Source organism: Pelophylax lessonae (genome assembly GCF_965119305.1).
Source record: "Pelophylax lessonae genome assembly, chromosome: 1".
NCBI classification, from domain to species: domain Eukaryota; kingdom Metazoa; phylum Chordata; class Amphibia; order Anura; family Ranidae; genus Pelophylax; species Pelophylax lessonae.
Genome location: NC_138768.1, coordinates 9,395,021 through 9,419,836, shown reverse-complemented (window position 1 = coordinate 9,419,836; position 24,816 = coordinate 9,395,021). Strand labels below are relative to the sequence as shown.

At 45.5% G+C, this 24,816-nt stretch overlaps 1 protein-coding gene across 1 annotated transcript in view; it reads right to left on the bottom strand.

The window, feature by feature from the left end:
* Positions 1-14,732: 14,732 nt before the first annotated feature.
* LOC309552622 (uncharacterized protein) overlaps positions 14,733-24,816 on the bottom strand; it is a gene marked incomplete at both ends in the record, with an annotated part of 112,221 nt that continues 102,137 nt past the window's right edge. Inside the window, 3 exons of the mRNA XM_082253563.1 lie at positions 14,733-16,223; positions 19,302-19,658; positions 21,477-21,624. Coding sequence (XP_082109689.1) covers positions 14,733-16,223; positions 19,302-19,658; positions 21,477-21,624 — 1,996 coding nt within the window. The remainder of the gene's footprint in view (positions 16,224-19,301; positions 19,659-21,476; positions 21,625-24,816) is intronic.

The following is a 24,816-nucleotide window of genomic DNA, read 5'->3' as shown; positions in this document are numbered from 1 at the left end:
TATGTCATGCAGTATTCGCGCAGCGGTCTTTGAAACGTAATTTTGTGGGAAAAAATACACTTTCATGAATAAAAAAAAAAAAAAAAACAACAGTAAAAGGTAGCCCAGTTTTTTTGTATAATGTGAAAGATGATGTTACGCAGAGTAAATAGATACCAAACACGTGATGCTATAAAAATTGCGCACACTCGTGCAATGGCGACAAACTACGGTACGTAAAAATCGGACACACCGCATCTCTGATCTCAGTAAAGAGCCTACTGACGTAGACTCTTTACCATGTGACCAGCTGTGTCCAATCACAGCTGGTCACATAGTACACAGGAAGAGCCGTTGATCGGCTTTCCTCAGTTCGTGCCTGACAGGCATGAGTAGAGGAGAGCCGATCTGCGGCTCTCCTGACAGGGGGGGGTCTGCACTGGTAATCAGAGCATTGAGCAACTTTACTGGATTCTTATTTTTTAATTAAAAAAGTGAACTTTTTCCAAAAAAAATTGCGTTTGGAAGACCGCTGCGCAAATACGGTGTGATAAAAAATATTGCAATAATCTCCATTTTATTCTCTAGGGTCTCTGAAAAAAAATATATAATGTTTGGGGGTTTTAAGTCGTTTTCTAGCAAAAAAAATGATTTTAACTTGTAAACACCGAGTGTGAAAAATAGGCCTGGGGCTTAAGTGGTTAAGAAAGCACATGTACAGCCCGTCTGAAGTTTGCTAATGAACATCTGAATGATTCAGAGGAGAACTGGGTGAAAGTGTTGTGGGCAGATGAGACCAAAATTGAGCTCTTTGGCATCAACTCAACTCACCGTGTTTGGAGGAGGAGGAATGCAGCCTACGACCCCACAAACACCATCCTCACCATCAAACAAGGAGGTGGAAACATTATGCTTTGGGGTGTTTTTCTGCTAATGGGACAGGACAACTTCACTGCATCAGACGATGGACGGGGCCATGTACCATCAAACCTTTGGTGAGAGCCTCTTTCCCTCAGCCAGGGCATTGAAAATGGGTCGTAGATGGGTATTCCAGCATGACAATGACCCAAAACACAAGTCCAGGACAACAAAAGTGTGGCTCAAGAAGCATATTAAGGTCCTGGAGTGGCGTAGCCAATCTCCAGACCTTAATCCCATAGAAAATATATGGAGGGTGCTGAAGCTTTGAGTTACCAAATGTCTCGAAACCTTTATGACTTGGAGAGGATCTGCAAAGAGTAGTGGGACAAAATCCCTCCTAAGATGTGTGCAAACCTGGTGGCCAACAAAAGTGTTTGGAGACACGAAGACCCTCAAGCACTCACCCAGCGCTAGCAGTCAAAGGAAACTCTTTCAAAAGTTTTAAAATATCTTTAAATCTAAAATTATTATATAAAATCAGCAGCTACTGTAAATCCACAAAATATATAAAACAAAATGTAATATGTACTACACCAGTGTATAGCAGAATTAATTACATTCAGCAGCGCTTAAAAGGTCAAATGACATATATCCGGATAAATAGTTCACAAATGCGTGCAGGAAAAATGGTGTCCTTAAATAAATCAACAGATGGCTGTGTTGATCTCAAAACACTTCTTACAGGCTTCACCCCAAGCAAAAGACCACACCGGTGTTCCTTGGACGTATCCCAATGAAGCCTTCACCACACCTTTAGTGCTCCCCACAGAGCCTTCACGGAACAACTTAACTCCAATGAGCAGAACATTAAAGTGGAGTTCCACCCATTTTAGTGACTTTAGATCTATGTAATCCCCTTTAAAACGACTTTTACCAATGGAAAGTTTTTTTTTTTGTTGTTGCTAGTAAATACCTTATTTTCTGCTTTATTTATCCTCTTCTCACTTCCGGGTCCGGTCGGTGATTACGTCATTCGGCGATTCGCAGTGTGTGCTGGGATGTATTTCAGAGCATGAAATCTCGCAGTATTACACAGGAGATGAGCTGTACTGCATGCTCTGCCCCGCCTCCTCTCAGTGAGCTGTATGTATGTATTGTATTGAGGCTGTGCTCCGCCCCACCTCCGCCTCCTCTCAGTGAGCTGTATGTATGTATTGTATTGAGGCTGTGCTCCGCCCCGCCTCCTCTCAGTGAGCTGTATGTATGTATTGTATTGAGGCTGTGCTCCGCCCCACCTCCGCCTCCTCTCAGTGAGCTGTATGTATGTATGTATTGTATTGAGGCTGTGCTCCGCCCCGCCTCCGCCTCCTCTCAGTGAGCTGTATGTATGTATTGTATTGAGGCTGTGCTCCGCCCCGCCTCCGCCTCCTCTCAGTGAGCTGTATGTATGTATTGTATTGAGGCTGTGCTCTGCCCCGCCTCCGCCTCCTCTCAGTGAGCTGTATGTATGTATTGTTTTGAGGCTGTGCTCCGCCCCGCCTCCGCCTCCTCTCAGTGAGCTGTATGTATGTATTGTATTGAGGCTGCGCTCCGCCCCGCCTCCGCCTCCTCTCAGTGAGCTGTATGTATGTATTGTATTGAGGCTGTGCTCCGCCCCGCCTCCGCCTCCTCTCAGTGAGCGAGGACTGAAAGCATTATATCCTCACTGAGCTCACTGAGAGGAGGCGGGGCGGGGCAGAGAACGGCCTCAATACAATACATACATACAGCTCACTGAGAGGAGGCGGGGCGGAGCACAGCCTCAATACAATACATACATACAGCTCACTGAGAGGAGGCGGGGCGGAGGCGGGGCAGAGCATGCAGTACAGCTCATCTCCTGTGTAATACTGCGAGATTTCATGCCCTGAAATACATCCCAGCACACACTGCGAATCGCCGAATGACGTAATCATCGACCGGACCCGGAAGTGAGAAGAGGATAAAGCAGAAAATAAGGTATTTACTAGCAACAACAAAAAAAAAAAACTTTCCATTGGTAAAAGTCGTTTTAAAGGGGATTACATACATCTATGTAATCCAATTTATTAAAAATGGGTGAAACTCCCCTTTAAATTAGAATTCACTTGGAGTAAAAAAGTGATCAACTATCTGGATGTATGCGTTATCACTGAAGATAAGAGAATAACTACAAAAGCTTTCCTCAAACCAACAGATAGAAATGGATACCTCCCGATACAAAGTGGGCACCACCCTAGTTGGATGAGGAACATACCAAAAGGACAATTATTAAGAATCCGAAGAAATTGTACAACCGACGAAGACTTCATGGCCCAATCTGCTATCATCAAAAACAGATTTATTGAGAAAGGGTATAGGCCTTAAGCAATTGAGCAAGCGGTCAGAGGAGTTTATGCTACCCCCCATGAGACTTGTTTAACAACAAAAGAAAAAATAACAAGTGAAGCTCATCAGTAGGGGTTTATCACGGATTATAATGTCCAATATAGAGAGTTTGAAGAAATTCTAAAGAAACATTGGGGTGTGCTACAGTTGGACAGAATCCTGGGACCAGTATTACCTGAAAAGCCGGTGTTCATTTATCGCAAAGCACCTACCATAGGAGATAGAATTGTCAAAAAAGTTCTGGATCCTCCTAAAGCACCGAAAACATTTTGGAACACTGCGGGCTTCCATGCATGCAGAAGATGTAAAGCATGACGTCAGGTTGATACTCATTTCAGAGGCCTCACAGCAGTTACATCAAATGTAAATGGGAGAACATTTGAGATAAAAGAGTTCATCTCTTGTATATCTACCCATGTTGTATATGGCATGGAGTGCCCGTGTGGCCTTATTTATATAGGCCACACTAAAAGGAAAGCTAGGAAAGCAGATTTCTGAACACATATATAAAATTACTACAGGATTCAGAGAACATACTGTAGTGTTCCTTTACATTTTAGAGAGAAGCATGGTAGGGACCCATCTGGGCTCAAGTTTTGGGGGATAGAAAAAATGCCCTCATCATGGCTGGGATCCAATAGGGTGAGGGAACTATCAAAAAAAGAAACCCAATGGATCTACATGATCAATTCTTTGGCACCTAATGGGTTGAATATAGACCTCGATCCAAATTGTTATTTGAGTAATTATTAATGATGCCTTTTACCCTTTAAAACCGAATGGATTGAGGTGGAGGTTACAGTCATTACCTTGTCTTTTATCACCATCCAGTCCCTATATACTATATTTTAGAATTATGGATTATTAGTAACTTTATTGAATTGACTTTATTCCTATTATAATTTTATGGATTATTGTGCTACTTTATTCATATTTAATATACCAGTCTTGCAGCTATAAACATATTTAATCATTTTAGATCTCCTATATTTTAGAGGGATTTTAATTACTAATTCATGTTCAATTTTAAGGCAATATAATGTTGTATTTTATAATAAAAGATATGTTGATTATATATACATATGTGATAACCATAACCTCCGGAGAATGCCCGTTAGTGAGTGATCCTATAATTATGGACACTACCATACCAAATTGACGAATACCTGATTTATGGGGTTTGTGGTTGCACAGATGCCCATACATAATGCAATAGGTTGTCTATTGCTGCATTAGGATGGCGCTGCAGAGATCCGTCCATTGTTAAACAGTTAACAGTACGGGGTGGGCTGTCTCTAAAGGTGCTTATATTGGAGCGCAGCGCAGCGTGCTTGCGTCCTCAGTTAAGGTCCCAGTGACGAAACGCGTCAGACGTAAGCATGCTGTCTCCAAGGACACCATTGACGTTACTGCTGCAGTTCTGGAACTCGCCGCGGTCTGCCCGGTCCATGACAAGCTTACTGGCCGCGAGGTAGCAGCACGTTGGATTCCTATGCTTAAAGCTATTTTGAAACTTGTTTGATGTAAGCAGATTGAAAGAGGGGGTTGTGGATATGTGCACTTTACGTTGAATAAATTTTAAAGCGGTATCACACTATCCTTGTCCCATATTCTTGCTTACATTTCATTGGCAGTATATGGTACCTGATCTGGATATCGGAGGATTCATTTGAGATATTCCTGATTGAAATGTTTGATGCCTGCTGGACGTTCTGAAAAGGGGCTCATGCAGCCAATGCATACAAGCTTATGAATAAGTAATATCTGGTGAGTGTCCATTTCTGTGGGGAGCACTAAAGGTGTGGTGAAGGCTTTATTGGTATACGTCCAAGGAACACCGGTGTGGTCTTTTGCTTGGGGTGAAGCCTGTAAGAAGTGTTGTGAGATCAACACAGCCATCTGTTGATTTATTTAAGGACACCATTTTTCCTGCACGCATTTGTGAACTATTTATCCAGATATATGTCATTTGACCTTTTAAGCGCTGCTGAATGTAATGAATGCTACTAAACCTGGTGGCCAACTACAAGAAATGTCTGACCTCTGTGATTGCCAACAAAAGTTTTGCCGCCAAGTACTAAGTCATGTTTTGCGAAGGGGTCAAATAATTATTTCACTCACTAAAATGCAAAGCAATTTATAACTTTATTGAAATGCATTTTTCTGACTATTTTTTTTGTCTTTGTCAGTGGGCAAACATACAAAATCAGCAGGGGATCAAATACTTTTTTTCCCCTCACTGTATATGTCCATACATACATAGTAGAAGATTCTGGCCAGTGGAATGAATGAACACCTAAACGTGTTTTTTAACCACTTGCCGACCGCCGCAAGTACATATACTGCGGCGGTCAGCCCCGGCCAGGCAAAGTGAAGTAACGGTACGTCACTTGCCTGTCACTGGCTTGTGAGCCAATAGCGGGCAAGCGCACGCCCGCCCCGGCTCATTCCCTAACAAGTCAGTGCGTGTGACCCGCGGACCCGATGTCCGCCGGTCACTCGCGATCGTTCGCCGGGAAGGAAGAAAGGCAGGCGGCTGATGTAAACAAAGCCGCCTGTCATTCTCCCCTGTGTAAAAATGGAGATCAGACGGTTCTACTATGTAGGACCATTGATCTCTGTTTTTACACTAGTAGCCATGTCCAATCACAGTTAGAAACACGCCCCTAGGACACACTTAACCCCTCCCTCTCCAATACAGTTAACCCCTTCACTGCCAGTGTCATTTTTACAGTAACAGTGCATATGTATAGCACTGATTACTGCAGTAAATGTCACTGGTAACCCCGAAAGTGTCAAAAATTTCAGTCAAGGGTCCGATCTGTCCACCGCAATGTCGCAGTCCCGCAAAAAAAAATCGCAGGTTGCCGCCATTACTCATTAAAAAAAAAAACACCAAAAATGACAAAAATCTTTCCCTTTGTTAGTAAACGCAATAACTTTTGCGCAAACCAATCAAAATACGCTTATTGCGATTTTTTTTACCAAACATTTGTAGCATAAAACAAATTGGCCGAAAATGTTAAAAAATTTTGATTTTTACTTTTTTTTTGGGGAATTTCATATAAAAAATGTGAAAAATTTTGTTATTTTTGCAAAATTGACGCTCTTTTTTTGTTTATAGCGCATGATCAAAAAATTGCACAGGTGATCAAATACCACCAAAAGAAAGCTCTGTTTGTGGGAAAAAAAGGACGTCAAATTAGTTTAGGTACAGCGTCGCACGACCGCACAATTGTCCGTTAAAGTCACGCAGTAAAAAAATCGCAAAAAACCCCCTGGTCAGGAAGGGGGTAAAATCTTCCGGGGCTTAAGTGGTTAAGCTGAATTTCCTCTGCCAGGAGAAAAGGATTTAAAAAGAGCTGGGCAAATGACCCGTCTGCATGAGACCTTAATCTGCTCCGGTCTGGTCACATGATCCCGCAACTTCGGCTCCCCTGTGCGCTGCAGGGGGGAAGAGGGTGTGCCGGCAACGGAGGGGCAATGGGTGATTTAATGGCTCCAGGAATTCACATCTGCTGTCAAACGATCCATTACACAGGAGAGTCGGGGCTGCGGGACCATGTGACCGGAGGGGGTTATTTTGACCCAGGTCTTTTTTATACCGGCTATGCAGGATAGGTAGGAGGAACGAGGAGGGGACATTTTTAAAAAATAAATGGAGGCGAACAGGCAGGATTTTTAATGCAGAAGAGACATGATTTGTCTCTTTTGCATTAATTTACCTACTTGCCTGTCTGCCCCTGTACCGTGAATTGAGCATTCACAGTTCATTGTAGAAATTCGACAATGCCAAAGCCAACTAAACTCCCGTGAATGAGCGGGAGTGAAGTCATCCCTGCCCAGACAATGAAAGCAGCCAGCGTTTGATACCCAGAATCCACCGCTCCAAGATGTCAGCGGCCAGCTCTAGGACGTATCGGTGGACCCAAGGTGAGTATACTTATGCTTGTATATAAAATCACTAAATAATATTGACAGTTAAATGACTGTTATGTCTGCGTTGCATTAGCACATTTGGAAGGCTTGTGTCCTCATTTTATGAGCCATTTATCTGCTGTACACACTTACAGCATTATTACTCTAAGACCTCTCAGTACTTTATGAAACTAACAGACTTTTTCCCCCATTTTTCTTTCTTACAGAAAGCTGCAAAAAGACATCAGCTTATGCTAAACGTCTTGAATATGGATGGGTGACTGCTTATCTTATGGATTGAACATATATCTCCTGTTGGTGTTTTCATATACCCAATCTGGGATGGATCTCATTACCTATGTTAATTGATTTGAGTTATAATCCTATGTATTCAGAGTAAAGATCAAAACTGTTTTCAGTTTTTAATGTTCTTGAGTAAGAATAAAGCTTTAATCATCATAACAAGGAGTCTTTTATTTCTGGAGAAAAGCGTGGTCCTTATTGAGGCATTTCCCACAGACAGGCAGTGTGGTCAGGCCAGGGGGCATGCTGGACGCTGTTCAGGCAGGTCATGAGGTCAGGCTGGAGTGTGTGCAGGAAAGTCAGGCCACAGGTGTGCAGGCAGGCCAAGAGGTCAGGCCGGAGGGTGTGCAGGAAGACCATGAGGTCAGGCTGGAGGGTGTGCAGTAGGCCAGAGGTGTGGCAGGTAATGATGTCAGATTGGAGGTTGTGCAGTCAGGCCATGAGGTCAGGCTGGAGGGTGTGCAGGCAGGTCATAAGGTCAGTCTAGAGGGTGTGCAGGCAGGCCGGAGGGTGTGCAGGCAGGTCACGAGGGCAGGTCGGAGGGTGTGCAGGCATGCCATGAGGTCAGGCTGGAGGGTGTGCAGGGAGGCCACAAGGGCATATCGGAGGGTGTGCAGGCAGGCCATGAGAGCATGCCAGAGGGTGTACAGGCATGCCATGACGTCAGGCTAGAGGGTGTGCAGGCACGCCATGAGGTCAGGCTGGAGTGTGTGCAGGAAAGTCAGGCCACAGGTGTGCAGGCAGGCCAAGAGGTCAGGCCGGAGGGTGTGCAGGAAGACCATGAGGTCAGGCTGGAGGGTGTGCAGTAGGCCAGAGGTGTGGCAGGTAATGATGTCAGATTGGAGGTTGTGCAGTCAGGCCATGAGGTCAGGCTGGAGGGTGTGCAGGCAGGTCATAAGGTCAGTCTAGAGGGTGTGCAGGCAGGCCGGAGGGTGTGCAGGCAGGTCACGAGGGCAGGTCGGAGGGTGTGCAGGCATGCCATGAGGTCAGGCTGGAGGGTGTGCAGGGAGGCCACAAGGGCATATCGGAGGGTGTGCAGGCAGGCCATGAGAGCATGCCAGAGGGTGTACAGGCATGCCATGACGTCAGGCTAGAGGGTGTGCAGGCACGCCATGAGGTCAGGCTGGAGGGTGTGCAGGCAGGCTATGAGGTCAGATTGGAGGGTGTGCAGGCACGCCATGAGGTCAGGCCAGAGGGTGTGCAGGCACACCATGAGGTCAGGCCAGAGGGTGTGCAGGCACGCCATGAGGTCAGGCTGGAGGCTGTCCAGGCAGGCCATGAAGTCAGGCTGGATGATGTGCAGGCAGGACATGAGATCAGGTTGGAGGGTGTGCTGGCAGAAAGCAAAGCGACACTGGAGAGCGTGCAGGAAGGCCATGACATCAGGCTGGAGGGTGTGTAGGCAGACAGTGTGGTCAGGCCAGAGGTTGTGCAGGCAGGCCATGAGGTCAGGCCAGAGGATTTGCAGGCAGGTCATGAGGTCAGGCCAGAGGATGTGCAGGCAGGTCATGAGGTCAGGCCAGATGTGCAGGCAGGTCATGAGGTCAGGCCAGAGTATTTGCAGGCAGGTCATGAGGTCAACAAAGAAAAAAAAATACAAAAAAAGAAAACTACACACACCCAAGAATTACCTCCTCAGAATTGTATTTATATACAAAGTATACAGCATCACATATCCCCCCTCACCCATCCCACACAAATGGCAGATCATGAGGTCAGGCTGGAGGGTGTGTAGGCAGGTCATGAGTTGAGGTACGACCTTATGTAGGCAGGCATTGAAGTCAGGCTGGAGGGTGTGTAGGCAGACCGTGTAGTAAGGTATGAGGTTATGCAGGTAAGCCACGGGGACATGCTGGAGGGTTTGTAAGCAGATTTTGTGATCAGGCCAGAGGGTAGGCAGGCAGGTCATGAGGTCAGGCTGGAGGATGTGTAGGCAGATGGCATGGTCAGGTATGAGGGTGTGCAGGAAGGTCATGAGGCTAGAGGGTATATAGGCAGGCAGTGCAGTGTGGTCAGGTTGGTGGGTGTGCAGCCAGGGCGGAGGGCTTGCATATAGCCAATTTATTCAGGCTAGAGTGCATGCAGGTAGACAGGGTGGTCAGGGCTAGGAGTGTACAGCATTGTATTTTTTTTGAGCCATGCTGATGGCTTCAGATATGGCTTGTGGGCCGGTACCAGGACTCGGGGTCAGGGTAATGAAATTAAAGTGATGGTGAGAACACACAGGGTTTCAACTCTATGCGGGCAGAAATCGTACAGATAACAGAACGGGAGCTTTAGCAATGAATGAGTCAGACTAATGAAGGATCATGAGAATGATGTCATCAGCATGAAAACACTCCCCAATGGGCACACCTGTGTATGGGCACTTCCAGATGTTTTCGGAGTGATGGTGTCCCCTTTGATGGTGGTCCTAATACAGGAGGTAACATGACATGCTTTGGCTGCAGTGAACCCTGAAGCACCATTGCACACCGTGAATGAAGACTAGCCGTAGCTGCCTACTTACTGAAGTTTAGAATGATGTGTACCTTTAAGTCCTGGAAAGAGGCGGGGGGGGGGGGGGGGGCAGGTAATTACTAGAAATGGAGTTCAGTATAGACTGGACAAGAAACATTACAGGTCAGAGGTCACATTTATTTGGTGCATAGCTTTCCATATTGCATAGAGAAGAAATACAATACATGTAAGACGATGAATGTGCAACATTGGCAGCAATGTGGTCCTGGGAGAACAAGATATTATTTGGGGTTTGAATAAACACCCCCTACCAGAGGGGGGTCTTCTTCTGGGGGATCCCATGTAAGGCCACACATCACTGCTGCTTCATTGTAGGAGGTCACTAACAAACAAATCAGCTGATTTATGAAAGAGAGCTGTGACAGTATTCACCATCACTGGAATTTAAAGACAGATAAGTAATGGTTTGGATTGCTTCATATTTGCCAGCAATATCTCCACATAGAAATATTAAGATTTATTCCCATTTGCCATGAAATCTGTAATTCCTAAATGCTGTGTATATTACATATCTTTCAATTTCAGACAGGTTTTCCTTTTGTTTGTGTATTGGGAGGGAATGTGGATTGCCCTGTCTCATTGTTAAGTGTTAATGACCTCCCATTGTTCTGTCTGTCTGCCTTAAGAGAAACGTATTATGGGATGTATAAAGATATGTGGATTGGATGCTAAGGGGGAGGGGGGATTGTCCCACATTGTATATTTTGTACACTGTATGAGTGTGTAAAACTCTGTTCCTATTGGATGGTGAATATTATGTTCAGTCTTCAACAAGGTCCATCTGGGTGGTAACCTTGTGGGTGAAAACTGTATATAAGTCTTGTTCAATAAAGTTGTTCTAAAGTTCCTTCAACCTCAATCTAGAGTCCTGTCTCTTATTGGGGGAATCTGCTGCAAGGGATTGCTATGTCCTCCATACTCCCTTAGAGAATCACTGAGCTCTTGTAAGAGCTTGTGTAAGAGCTTGTTCTGCTGCACTCTCTGGGGAAAGAGAGGTTCACCCACTGGAACCTGGAGCCTTGTCGTAGGTCCAGGGTAGGTAGGAGACAACGAGACCCTAACCAAGCTGCGGCGGTTCGTGGACTCTGAACTGGTTACGGTGTCTGGTGGAGTGCTTGGAGCCCCTCTGGAAGCACTAGGAGCATCTGTCAACGGAGGTACACTGTCAGGGGTGCCCTGTTCCGTTACAAGAGTCTTTAAGAACATCCATCTGTTACTATGTAATAATACCGGGAATTTAGAACATATACTGTAAAGACCTGAAGCATATTTAAACTCGAAAATGTAATATATTGCAGCTTCCCGGCCCTGAGAAGTGGTGGCTTCATTTGCTTTATTTTTTTTCAGGCTTTTTTTCCCCCCATTTATCTTCCCTTGGTAATTCTGCAAAATACACACTTTGGGTTCCAGGGTGGCTACGTTTCCTGACTCCACTGTATCTATGGAAGACCCCCGGCTTCCACCCAGCTGTACGTCACACATATCTGCCTTTGTTCATCTCCATTACACGTAAGGTGATAGGAATCAGTAGTTTGGTAGATTGGGCATCTGTTAAACCAGCATCTGGAGTAATTATTCCAAACTCCCAAGAATCCCTGCAACAGTGTGAGTACACGTCCTCATTTACCAATACTAAGCCCTGATGAAGGGTGACCCTTTGAACACCCGAAATGTGTTGGCTTTTTATGATTCAAAATAAAATTAAATCTGGCCTTCCATTCTGCTTTTGGTGCTTAACTTCTTGCACATCAAGCAATATAGGTCACAGTTGGCTGAAGGATCCACATAGCGCAGAGAGGGACTAATGTTAAGCACTCATTAGCAAGCTTAAATCCATTAGGCCCCTTTCACATGGCTGCCAGTTTTTCAGGCGGACCTGTTCGGATTCTCCATGCACCTCTATGGAGCAGCGGATGTCAGCGGTGACATCTCCGCTGACACCCGCTGCTATCTGATGCGATCCTGTCGGTGAAATCCAGACAAATGGAAACCCTATTTTCCATCCGTCTGGAGGATCGGATCGGATAGGACAGGCGGTCCGTTTTCATCCAATCTCCCATAGAGGAGAGAGGGGCTCTGAGAGTTCCGTCTCTGCAAAATAAGCGGAGATGGAACCGTCATCTTCCTGCTCAGCAGGGATCAGGGGATCGATCCCTGCTGAGCAAAAGGAGTCCGCCGGGCGGAAAGCCCGTGTGAAAGGACCCTAATGCAGCACAGGACAGGGGTGTATTCATTTCTTGCTTTGCAGCCATGCCTTTTTTTTTTTTTTAAGACTAGGGACAAAGTTGATTTAAATGGTCCAGATTTAATTTAATTCAGACTCCTATATCATAAATATCCAACATGTTTCAGGGGTTCAAATGGATCCCCCTTCATCAGAGCTTGGTAGTGTTGGAGGGATTCGGAAAGGGTAATGTGATGATCACTTCAGATGCTTTTTAGTTACTGAAAGACTAATACCGGACACTTGCACTTTACTGTCTGAATAGAGCCCAGCATTCTGTGACATCGTACCTGCCGTCTCTGTGTCTCATGGAGTGCTCCCAGATATCTAAAGGAACTTTGATGCCTAGGGCCATGCGAGTCTGAATTATTGCCAACAAACAGTTCCCAGGCCTGATGAAGAGGGGACTTTTGAACCCCTGAAACATGTTGGATATTTAGGAAATAAGTCTGAATAAAAATAAATCTGGACTGTATACATTGAGCTGTTAGCGCTTTACTCCTTGCACACCCAGTCCTTACTCGGGTAAAAAGCCAACCACTACTCCGGTGGGAGCTGCCTAGGCAGAATCATTCCCTCTACACAGCTTAAAACTTGACTGAGAACACCCGCAGCTTTAAGAGATCCCGTGCCCCATACCTTTCTTTTACCCCTGAGCAATAGGCTGAGGGGGACAGGTTTTTTTTTATGTAACATTTTAAAATACAAGCTTTTTTCTGAAAAAATAAATCTTAGCATACTGTACATGGAAAGCCTACTATGCTCTAAACTGGCCTAAGAGAGTGACACAAGCCACCTTGGACCTCCTTACATGTCCCCTACTCCACCATTAGGCCCAGTTTTCGGTGAACCACGTCAGAAGAGGAGGTCCCAGGCGGGGCTTCTTGCTGCGTGTTCAGTACAACAGCACTGAACTCTAGACAGGTGCTGGAACTTCTTGATGAATATACTGAAAGTAAGCAACTTGACCTGGTCTAGGGCCCCGAGATGGGACAGTGAAGGAGGAGCAGTCCACCGATGAGCGCTTCCATATAAGCCTGTAAGCATTGTGGCAGATCGTTGCCCTGCCAGTGTCTAGAAAGCGATTGTTACCCAGAATTCTCGACCAGGCGAGTTGAGGGGCTCCAGGGAGCTTGTGAAGTGAAGAGGAAAGTGCCTTTTCAGTTTCCTCAGTGTTTTAAAAAGTCCAGTTTGGGACCTAGAGCCTGGAGATTTCCAATTGATCCGGGTGGGATGAAATCTCCAATCCTGAGTCCAGCTATTCAGTATAGCCAGCATACTAATTGGTCAGGTGTGTGCTGGGCTTTTAATAATGACCTAACCATGGTTCTGTGCTCCACCCCGACACACAGGAGGTCTGGCCCAGGATTGGAGATTTCATCCCACCCGGATCACTTTGAAATCTCCAGGCTCCAGGTCCCAAACTGGACTTTTTTAAAACACTGAGGAAACTGAAAATCCAGTTTCCTCTTCACTTTACAAGCTCCCTGGAGCCCCTCAACCTGCCTGGTCGAGAATTCTGGGTAACGATCGCTTTCTAGACACTGGAAGGGCAACGATCTGCCACAGCATGCAGAAGAGCCCCAGTTGACTCAAGCTGACCAAGCCCTCTCTCAGTTAAAGTGGAACTGAACCCTCCTATCGTTTTCAGCTAAAATGAAGCTGCCATCTTGGCCTCTGTTTGGTCTTCAGCTGCCATGGTGCTGCATCAGCCATTTGATGGTTTGACAGTTTGGTTGAGAGAGCACAAGCAAATGTGACAGTTACATTGCCAGCAATGTTTTTTGAACCTGGTAAATCAATGGGTTTATTTCCGCAGTGCTGCTTTGCAGGAAACCCCAGAAGGCTGATAGGAAGTCAAAGTAAGTACGTATACTACCTGTAAGTAAAATACACTTTATTTGCTTTAGATTGTTTTTAATATCTGCCAGGAGTTCTGTTTTAACTTGTGAAATGTTACATGTTCTACAAGCCAGTCATATTTTATACCAGTCATTTGTTTTCAGAAGCAACGTCCGATCTTTGTTTTCATGAATGTTATTAGGAACTCATTTCCATAAAGTTTTCTTCCTTTTTAAATTAATGGCTTTGAGGTGACCATGGCACAGTGCTTTGGTGACGGAAGGCCCCAGTCCAGCTGGGAGCATGGCTATTTTCCTTGTTAGACATCGTTGGGTCAATACTGGAACCTATAAAACAAAATAACTATACATCCCTGATATTTATCATCACTTGAACCTTGGTGGAGTCTTTTGCTTTGTTTTATTAGCAAGTCTCTTATTTCAGGCCTGTCGAAGTCTCAACTGCCAGTGTAGGATGTCAGCGAGAAGCCATATTGTCCTTAAGCTGGGCGTTCCTCCATAATGATGAAAGCATTCCTCCTAATCCGAGGCTCTCACCTCTGACTCCGGGGGTGGCACTGGTCATTTCCTTAGGCCACCAGTCAGTTTTTCACTGCATATTCTCCAGTTACTTTTTGGCATCTCTTTACAAAATTACCTCTAGCTTTGTCCACCCAGAATTAAGTTTCTTCATCGTAGAAGACTCCTCCCTCTTTCTGCTCCCTGTAGGTATTCTCCTTTGCTACTTCCTCTGCCTCTCTGGAAAGAACCTGTGTCTCCTCCCTAAAAGGCACTATTTTCTTCTTCTCCCTAGGGGGGTCTTCCTTCACCTTCCCATAAAGAACCTGCTCCTTACTATAGGGGTTCAACTCTGTCATATCCCATGCCTCCCTGTGAAGAAGCTGTACTGCCTCAATGAAAGGGACCACCTCCTGCTCCTCCCTATAGGGGTCCTCCCCTGCCACTTCATCTGCCTCCCTGAAAATAACTTGCGCTGGCTTCCTACAGGGTACCACCCCCTTCTCACTGTGGAGGACTCTCTCTTTTCCACAAGGGAATTCCTTCTTCTGTTCCTCCCTGTATGGAAACTCCTCTAACTTCTTGTAAACCTGGACTGCATTCCTACAGGGCGCCACCTCCTCCTCCTCGTTGTAGAACACCTTCTCCTTTCCAGCAGGAACTTCTTCCTTCTGCATCTCCCTGCCGAGGACCTCCTTCAACTCACTGTCAAGAACCTGGACTACATTCCTAAAGGGTTCCACCTCCTCTTCCTCACTGTAGAAGAACTTCTCCTTTCCACCAGGAACTTCTTCCTTCCACTCCTCCCTGCCGTGGACCTCTTCCAACTCACTGTAAAGGACCTGAGCTGCCTTCCTAAAGGGGACTACATCCTGGTCTTCCTTGCAAGGTACCTTTGTCTCCTCTCTATAAGGAACCCCATATTTTTGCTCCTCCCTGTGGTGAACAACTCCTTCCCCCCCGAGAAGAACATGTACTGCTTTTCTACCAGAGACCACCTCCTGGTGCTCACTGAAGATGGTCTTTTCCTTCTTGCTACTGGGAAAGTTCTCTTTTATTTGCTCTTTCCTACAGGTATGCCCTACTTTTTGCTCTCCCCTATGGAGGAGGACATCACCCTGACTCCATGAGGCCTGCTGATTGTGTTCCTTTCTATAGAGGACTTCATCTTCTTGTTTCTTCATACAGAGGACCTCCTCTTCCTGCTCTTTCCTGTAGCGATCCTCCTCCAACCCCCAGCAAAGAATATCCTTCCTCTCCTCCAAAAGGACCCCTTCCAAATCTCTGTAGGATACATTCTCTGTTTCTTGTCTTTTTTCCTGATGGCTTCTTCCAATGGCTTCTTCTATGCTGTGGTCGTTTTCTCCAACAAATGTTCCCCTCTCCATTCCATAGCTTCCTGCTTGGGGTTCTTCCAAGTTCTCCCCTTGTAATCCAATCCCATTCTCTTCTCCTGTGTGGAATCCGCCTCGTCCTCCTGCTTCCCTCTCATCAGAATCAGACTCCTCACATTCCTCTTCCTTGTCATCTCTACCTATGGGTCTCACCAGCTGGTGACACAGAGGACAGGTGTCCTGTACATACAGCCATTTCTTCAGACAGTCAGCATGAAAGAAATGACCGCAGGTGGTGATGACAGCGAGAGACATTTCCTGCCGGATCACAGATATATATATATATTATTACAATGCCCAGATGAAAAAGTATTAAAGATAGAGAGAACATTTTTACATTAAACAGTCAAGGAAGCCATGATAGTCTATGTCAACTTGAAACTCAACAAAAGATGGTTAATGAGAGCCCTGGGTCTGGTTCCGAACCGTCTGGGTGGACAATGACCCGAGTCACCTAGACTTGTCTAGGTGACTAGTTGTTAATTAGTTCTTGTTAATTAGATCACCGCCAGCTATTAGTTTCTGGATGTGGATTAGCATACTGTTTATGCTGGCTGTTCCTTAGATGTGCCAATTACTTAGGATAACGTGATCAAACTCTCAAGATCTGACTTTGTGTGGTATATACAGTGGGTACGGAAAGTATTCAGACCCCCTTAAATTTTTCACTCTTTGTTATATTGCAGCCATTTGCTAAAATCATTTAGGTTCATTCTTCTTCCTCATGAATGTACACATAGCACCCCATACTGACAGAAAAACACAGAATTGTTGACATTGTTGCAGATTTATTAAAAAAGAAAAACTGAAATATCACATGGTCCTAAGTATTCAGACCCTTTGCTGTGACACTCATATATTTAACTCAGGTGCTTTCCATTTCTTCTGATCATCCTTGAGATGGTTCTACACCTTCATTTGAGTCCAGCTGTGTTTGATTATACTGATTGGACTTGATTAGGAAACACACCTGTCTATATAAGACCTTCCAGATCACAATGCATGTCAGAGCAAATGAATATCATGAGGTCAAAGGAACTGCCTGAAGAGCTCAGAGACAGAATTGTGGCAAGGCACAGATCTGGCCAAGGTTACAAAAAGATTTCTGCTGCACTTAAGGTTCCTAAGAGCACAGTGGCCTCCATAATCCTCAAATGGAAGACGTTTGGGACGACCAGAACCCTTCCTAGAGCTGGCCGTCCGGCCAAACTGAGCTATCGGGGGAGAAGAGCCTTGGTGAGAGAGGTAAAGAAGAACCCAAAGATCACTGTGGCTGAGCTCCAGAGATGCAGTCAGGAGATGGGAGAAAGTTGTAGAAAGTCAACCATCACTGCAGCCCTCCACCAGTCGGGGCTTTATGGCAGAGTCGCCCGACGGAAGCCTCTCCTCAGTGTAAGACACATGAAAGCCTGCATGGAGTTTGCTAAAAAACACCTGAAGGACTCCAAGATGGTGAGAAATAAGATTCTCTGGTCTGATGAGACCAAAATAGAACTTTTTGACCTTAATTCTAAGCGGTATGTGTGGAGAAAACCAGGCACTGCTCATCACCTGTCCAATACAGTCCCAACAGTGAAGCATGGTGGTGGCAGCATCATGCTGTGGGGGTGTTTTTCAGCTGCAGGGACAGGACGACTGGTTGCAATCGAGGGAAAGATGAATGCGGCCAAGTACAGGGATATCCTGGACAAAAACCTTCTCCAGAGTGCTCTGGACCTCAGACTGGGCCGAAGGTTTACCTTCCAACAAGACAATGACCCTAAGCACACAGCTAAAATAACGAAGGAGTGGCTTCACAACAACTCCGTGACTGTTCTTGAATGGCCCAGCCAGAGCCCTGACTTAAACCCAATTGAGCATCTCTGGAGAGACCTAAAAATGGCTGCCCACCAACGTTTACCATCCAACCTGACAGAACTGGAGAGGATCTGCAAGGAGGAATGGCAGAGGATCCCCAAATCCAGGTGTGAAAGACTTGTTGCATCTTTCCCAAAAAGACTCCTGGCTGTATTAGATCAAAAGGGGGCTTCTACTAAATACTGAGCAAAGGGTCTGAATACTTAGGACCATGTGATATTTCAGTTTTTCTTTTTTAATAAATCTGCAACAATGTCAACAATTCTGTGTTTTTCTGTCAGTATGGGGTGCTATGTGTACATTCATGAGGAAGAAGAATGAACTTAAATGATTTTAGCAAATGGCTGCAATATAACAAAGAGTGAAAAATTTAAGGGGGTCTGAATACTTTCCGTACCCACTGTGTATATATATATATATATATATATATATATATATATACACACACACATTTATTTATACACACACACTATATTACCAAGAGTATTGGGACGCCTGCCTTTACACACACATGAACTTTAATGACATCCCAGTCTTAGTCCGTAGGGTTTAATATTGAGTTGGCCCACCCATGGCAGCTATAACAGCTTCAACTCTTCTGGGAAGGCTGTCCACAAGGTTTAGAAGTGTGTCTATGGCATTTGTGGGGTCAGGCACTGATGTTGGAGAGAAGGCCTAAGTCGCAGTCCGCACTCAAATTCATCCCGAAGATGTTCTATCTGGTTGAGGTCAAGACTCTGTGCAGGCCAGTCAAGTTCCTCCACCCCAAACTCGCTCATCCATGTCTTTATGGGCCTTGCTCTGTGCACTGATCCAAATCATTTGGTGGAGGGGGGATTATGGTGTGGGGTTGTTTTTCAGGGGTTGGGCTTGGCCCCCTAGTTCCAGTGAAGGGAACTCTTAAGGCGTCATCATACCAAGACATTTTGGACAATTTCATGCTCTCAACTATGTGGGAGGAGTTTGGGGATGGTCCCTTCCAGTTCCAATATGACTGCACACCAGTGCACAAAGCAAGGTCCATAAAGACATGGATGAGCGAGTTTTGGGTGGAGGAGCCTGACTATTTATTTGGGCACAGAGTTCTGACCTCAACCCAATAGAACCCCTTTGGGATGAATTTGAGTGGAGGCTGTGAGCCAGGCCTTCTCTCCAACATTTATGCCTGACTTCACAAATGTGCTTCTGGAAGAATGGTGAAACATTCCCATAGACACTCCTAAACCTTGTGGACAGCCTTCCCAGAAGAGTTGAAGCTGTTATAGCTGTAAAGGGTGGACCAACTCAATATTGAACCCTACGGACTAAGACTGGGATGGCATTGATGTCATTGCATTAATATTCTGAAATCTTAAATAAAATTTTCACAGTGGTGCCGCAATCCTTTCTGTGGACTATTCTATTGGGCCAGACCTGAACTGACGAGCTATACAGCGAGCGTCCTTTACCTGTTTTGTAACTCCCCCCAGTTTCCCTCACCTGGAAGCAGATGGAGCAGACATCATTGTGGGCCCTCAGCTCCTCCTCTGTGGCCCTAGGCAGGTGGCTGATCTTCTTGGCAGCCTCTCTACGGAGAAGAAAGCTCCTCCAGCCAGACTGAGCCCTTAGATAGACATTGAAGTAGGAATGGACGATGATGACCGACACTCCCATCCAGCTCCACTCCCCGAATATGGACTCCCAGGTGCCATAGGCCACCACACACAGCGCCACCAGGAATTCCAGCACCCGGCTGATGGCGTTCACCCCGTAGATGATCTCATCCATCCGCTCCACTCGGCTGTCCAGGAACAGCTCCATCATGAAGAGGGCGTAGATGAAGAGGGTGCCTAGGACCTGAAGGAAAGGGTGGTGAGGGGGCGATGCTCTCAGAGTCAGAGTGGGAAGAACATGAAACTGAATGATCACTACTTTGCAGGAAGCTCTGTGTATTAAACAGATGGATTTTTGTTTTTATCTTTTTGATACATCTTAGGAGCTGCTGATCTCCTGCACTGTCTTAACAGTCACTTCCTGTCTACATTCACTCCAAGGATGACTGCATGCAATTTCTCTCACTTTGGGAGAGTTCTTCCCATTCTATTGTCTGGCAGGTGTCACATAGAACAGGAAATGGTGAAATATAACCACTTCCTGTCTATATGATGAATGTCAGACAGAACAGGATGGATGTGAGGAGGGGGGGGGGAGAATCTGCCCCAAGGGAACACAGGCAGCAACAAAAACATAGCAGGGAAGCTTAGAAGCTCCCTTAAGATTTAAAATGGTTGTAGAAGCTCAAGTTTTTTTACCTTCATGCATGAAGGTAAAAAAAAGCCTTCTTTGTGCAGCAGCCCCCCCCCCCCCCATACTTACCTGAGCCCTATTGGGATCCAGCAATGTGCATGAGAGCCTCGGCTCTCTGAGGACTCTCTCTCCTCATTGGCTGTGGGAGCTGTCAATTACAGCCAGTTAGCCGATGTGGAGAAAGAGGGGGTGGGGTGCAGCCGAGGCTGTGTGTGTGAATGGACACAAAGGAATCCCTGGCCACATAAGCAAAAGGGCGGGGATAGCAGTGACATCAGCAGGAATCCCTGACCACATAAGCAAAAGGGCGGGGATAGCAGTGACATCACTGACGTCACCAGGAACCCCTGACAACATAAGCAATATATATATTTATAATGTTAGGGGGTTCTAAGTAATTTTGTAGCAATAAAAATGTAACAAGTGAGAAGTGTCAGAATCGGCCTTGGGAGTCAAGCGGTAATATGGCTACATGGCCACATTAGGTCAATGACATCTGACTGAACTTGGGTTCAGATTGAACCCAAGCTCATCACTATTCTTGGACAATCAATCTGTCCTTACACAATAACAAAATGGCCCCTGCCCCTGTTTTTAACGCATACTGTTAGACAGGTTCATTTGTTTGGTAAGCAAACTGGTTTGTGAGTTGTGCTGGGAATTTCTCTGGCTTTATTATGCATGCGTTGCCCTTCCATGTGCTCCTTGGTGTGAAGGCCAGTTAAAGGTGGGGGCAGGGGACAATTTGTTTGTTACTGATGTAATATTGGTGAGGGGACACACTGGACACCTTTGCTGCCATTGTGCTAGGTGCCCAGTGTGCCCCTGTACCTTTAAGGAGAATTGGGCTACCTCCAGGCCCACCTGCCCTCTATCCATCCATTAGAATACATGTGCTTCCACTGTGGAGACTCTCATAGATGTACAGGAGTTAGGACTGCAGGTAATACAGGGTGCCGTGACGTGGCCTTGTAGCTTACGCATTCATTTGCAAATGTGTGCTAACTAAACCCCTGTTTTTAACGCATACTATTAGACAGGTTAAGTCGGTTGGTAAGCAGACTGGTTGGTTAGTTGAGCTTGGAATTCCTCTGGTTTTGTCCTCTCCTTACACATTGCATAGTGATTGGATGAAGGTGTGGGTGTGGGGATATTAATGTTAGGGGATGTAGCGAACACTCTTTAGAACTGAAGAAGTGCCTTGGCGAAGGTACAAAATGTCCTCAACATTACAGAACAAGTCCAATTAAATGTGACCAACTGTTATTGGCTACCCCATGCTAAGTTGTCACTTATTGGTGGAATAAACCTTTAAGAAAAATGAACCCCTGGTTACATTGATCTGTACATGCGGACAGGCCGGGTTACCTGCAGGGAGGTGAGCAGACAGCTGGACACCAGGATGAGCAGCCAGAAATCCATGTGGAAGACGTAGGCAATCTTGTAGGCCATAAAGGTGGGGAAGATCAGCAGAAAGAGGCACAGACTGAGCCCCCGCACGTGTTTCCACACACTCCTGAGGGCAGAACAGACAATAAGGACCATGGTGACTTCTCAGGCACCATAAAACAATTCAACTGTGTTCCAGTGTTATTCCTAGATTTGATTTTGCATCAGAGTTTGTAAAAGAACCATAATGTGGCTTAAAGCTGAAGTCTATTTTGCCTTCCCTTGTCCACCCCAACTTCCTCATCAGCATGCTAATGACATTTTTGAATAAAACCTTTCCATTTTCATTACATACCTCATAATAGATCCATTGGTGTCACAAGGGCCTCCAAACATTCTAAATAAGGGGCTACTTTACTAAACTTCAGACTTCAGGGGGGCCGGCCAGTGGGAGTATTAAATGTCCCAGGGTCAGTGAGGTAAACAATGCCTCGGGCTTGGTGGTCAATGGCAGTAAGTAAATGACATAGCACCTCTAGTTAGTAGGGAGAGGAATCATCATTGGTGTCAGGGGGAAAAATTGTTCCTCATTGTTGGTGTCTCAGTGGGAAGAACTGTGTCCCATCACTGGTGTCAATGAGAGAAATCATGAATTATCATTGGTGTCAGTTGGAGGAATTGTTCCCCATTGTTGTTCTCAGTGGGAGGATTTGTGCCCCATCACTGGTGTCAGTGGGAGGAATCCTGCATCATAATTGGGGTCAGTTGGAGGAATTGTTCCCCATTGTTGGTGTGAGTGGGAGGAACTGATTCCCATTGTTGGTGTGAGTGGGAGGAACTGTGCCCCATCACTGGTATCAGTGGGAGGAATCGTGCCCCATCCTTGGTGTCAGTGGGATGAATCCTGCATCATAATTGGTGTCAGTTGGAGGAATTGTGCCCCATCCTTGGTGTCAATAGGAAGAATCATGCCCCAACCTTGGTGTCTGTGGAAGGAATCATGCCATCTTGTTATTATCAGGGGGAGGAATAGTGGCCCCAATGTCGGTGTCAGTGGGGGAAATAGTGCCATGTCATTTGTGCCGATGGGAAGAATCGTGCCCTATTATTGGTGCCGATGGGAAGAATCGCGCCCCACTGTTGGCGTCAGTGGGAAGAAATGGTGCCTCCTTGTTGGTGTCAGTAGAAGGAATAGTGCCTCATACCATTAATGGGAGGAACTGTGCCCTAAGGGCCAGATAAAGGCAAGCAAAGGGCCACATCTGTCCCAGATCATGACTGGTGGAAGGAGCTGGCAGAAAGCCTCAAGAAACTTCAGTCTTGAAGCAATTAGTAGGCTGGTTCCTGGGAGGAGTTATGCAAATATTAAAATGCCTTAATGGGTGGGTGTCAGTCTGGGGGAGGAGCCGTTCCTTTGCAGGCTGGACCAGATGACGTCCACAAAGGATGCTGAACCTCCATGAATGAATGAAGTGAAATTTAATGAATGACACGGGTGGGCCAGGGACAGTCAGACTGGGGAGTAAAGAGCTAAATGACGTGGGACACTCTCTAGCCAGTAAATAAGGTGAGCTCTATCTGACTTGCAGCAGCTTTTGATTACGATTATGATTACAGGTAATCACATTGATTAGTCAGAACCTTCACAGGTTGAATTTGATGAAGAAGTTCCTGTTTTTTATACACTTTATCTGATATTGTATCAATGACTCAAAATCCAGTGTTTTACCTCAGTAGCCTGTGCAACACAGGGGCATAAACATAGATCATGGGGGCCATGGCAACATTTCGATGGGGGCCCCTAGGCGACCTCTCTATGTGGCACCTGGTAGAACACTCTGTGACAGCACTGTCTTTGATTTTAATGTATAACTTTAATTCCTATTGTACAAAAAACTTATAGGTTTCATCCAATAATGTTCTCTTTACCTACAAAGAAAAATGCTATGAACCGCTATGGGAGATGTTCTTTCTACCCCTGAAGAAGAATCCATCAAAACGTAATAGGAGATGTTCTCTCTACCCCCTGAAGACAAAAGCTATGAAACGTGTTGGGAGATGTTCTTTCTACCCCTGAAGAAGAATGCATTAAAAAGGTAATGGGAGATGATCTCTCTACCCCCTGAAGAAGAAAGCTATGAAAAGTGTTGGGAGATGTTCTCTCTACCCCCTGAAGAAAAAAGCTATGAAACGTGTTGAGAGATGTTCTCTCTACCCCCTGAAGAAAAATGCTATGAAACGTGTTGGAAGATGTTCTCTCTACCCCCTGAAGAAGAAAGCTATGAAACGTGTTGGGAGAGGTTCTCTCTACCCCCTGAAGAAAAATGCTATGAAACATGTTGAGAGATGTTCTCTCTACCCCCTGAAGAAAAATGCTATGAAACGTGTTGAGAGATGTTCTCTCTACCCCCTGAAGAAAAATGCTATGAAACGTGTTGGAAGATGTTCTCTCTACCCCCGAAGAAGAAAGCTATGAAACGTGTTGGAAGATGTTCTCTCTACCCCCTGAAGAAGAAAGCTATGAAACGTGTTGGGAGATGTTCTCTCTACCCCCTGAAGAAAAAAGCTATGAAAGGATTTGGGTGACGTTCTCTCTACCCCGGAAGAAGAATGCTTTGAAACATGTTGGGGAAATATTGGATAAAACATATAATTTAGAACATTTATTTTAGATGTTCACTCTAAATCAAAAACAGGTATCAGGAGAGCGGTCAGCACAGTCAGTACACTGCCAGGATGCTGTGCTAATGATATAACTTTTGGGGGGACAGCAGTGCAGGGAATTCTCATTACAATTTCGTAACTGTTGGTACTCCTGCACACACCACTACTCTAAGGCCCCTTTCACACTTGTGCAACTTGTCCTGCGACTTGGGGCTGCAAAGTTGCATGAAAAGTTGTACTCCATGATTTCCAATGAGTACTATTCATATCTGTGTGACTTCAAAGTAGTCCCTGCACTACTTTGGTCCAACTTTGATGCGTTTTGAGGTCCATAGGCATTGCTTCATGTTCACTCAAAATTGTGGCCAAATTGTGCGACTTTTAGGTTGCACAAGTGTGAAAGGGGCTTAATACAAATTTCATTGAATGCTTTTTTTTTTCTCCATAACTACAAACCTTTGGAGATACTCTGGGATGTAACTGCTTCAGGAAGACTGCATTGGCCAGTCCAAGATAATCTCAGATTGGCTGGGCTATATCAGAAGCTTTAGGATCTACATTTTTGTGGTGAGACTTTTTCGGCACCAATATAGACCAACATTTCTGACACAAACTGTATAATATATATATATATATATATAAAAAAAAAAACCTT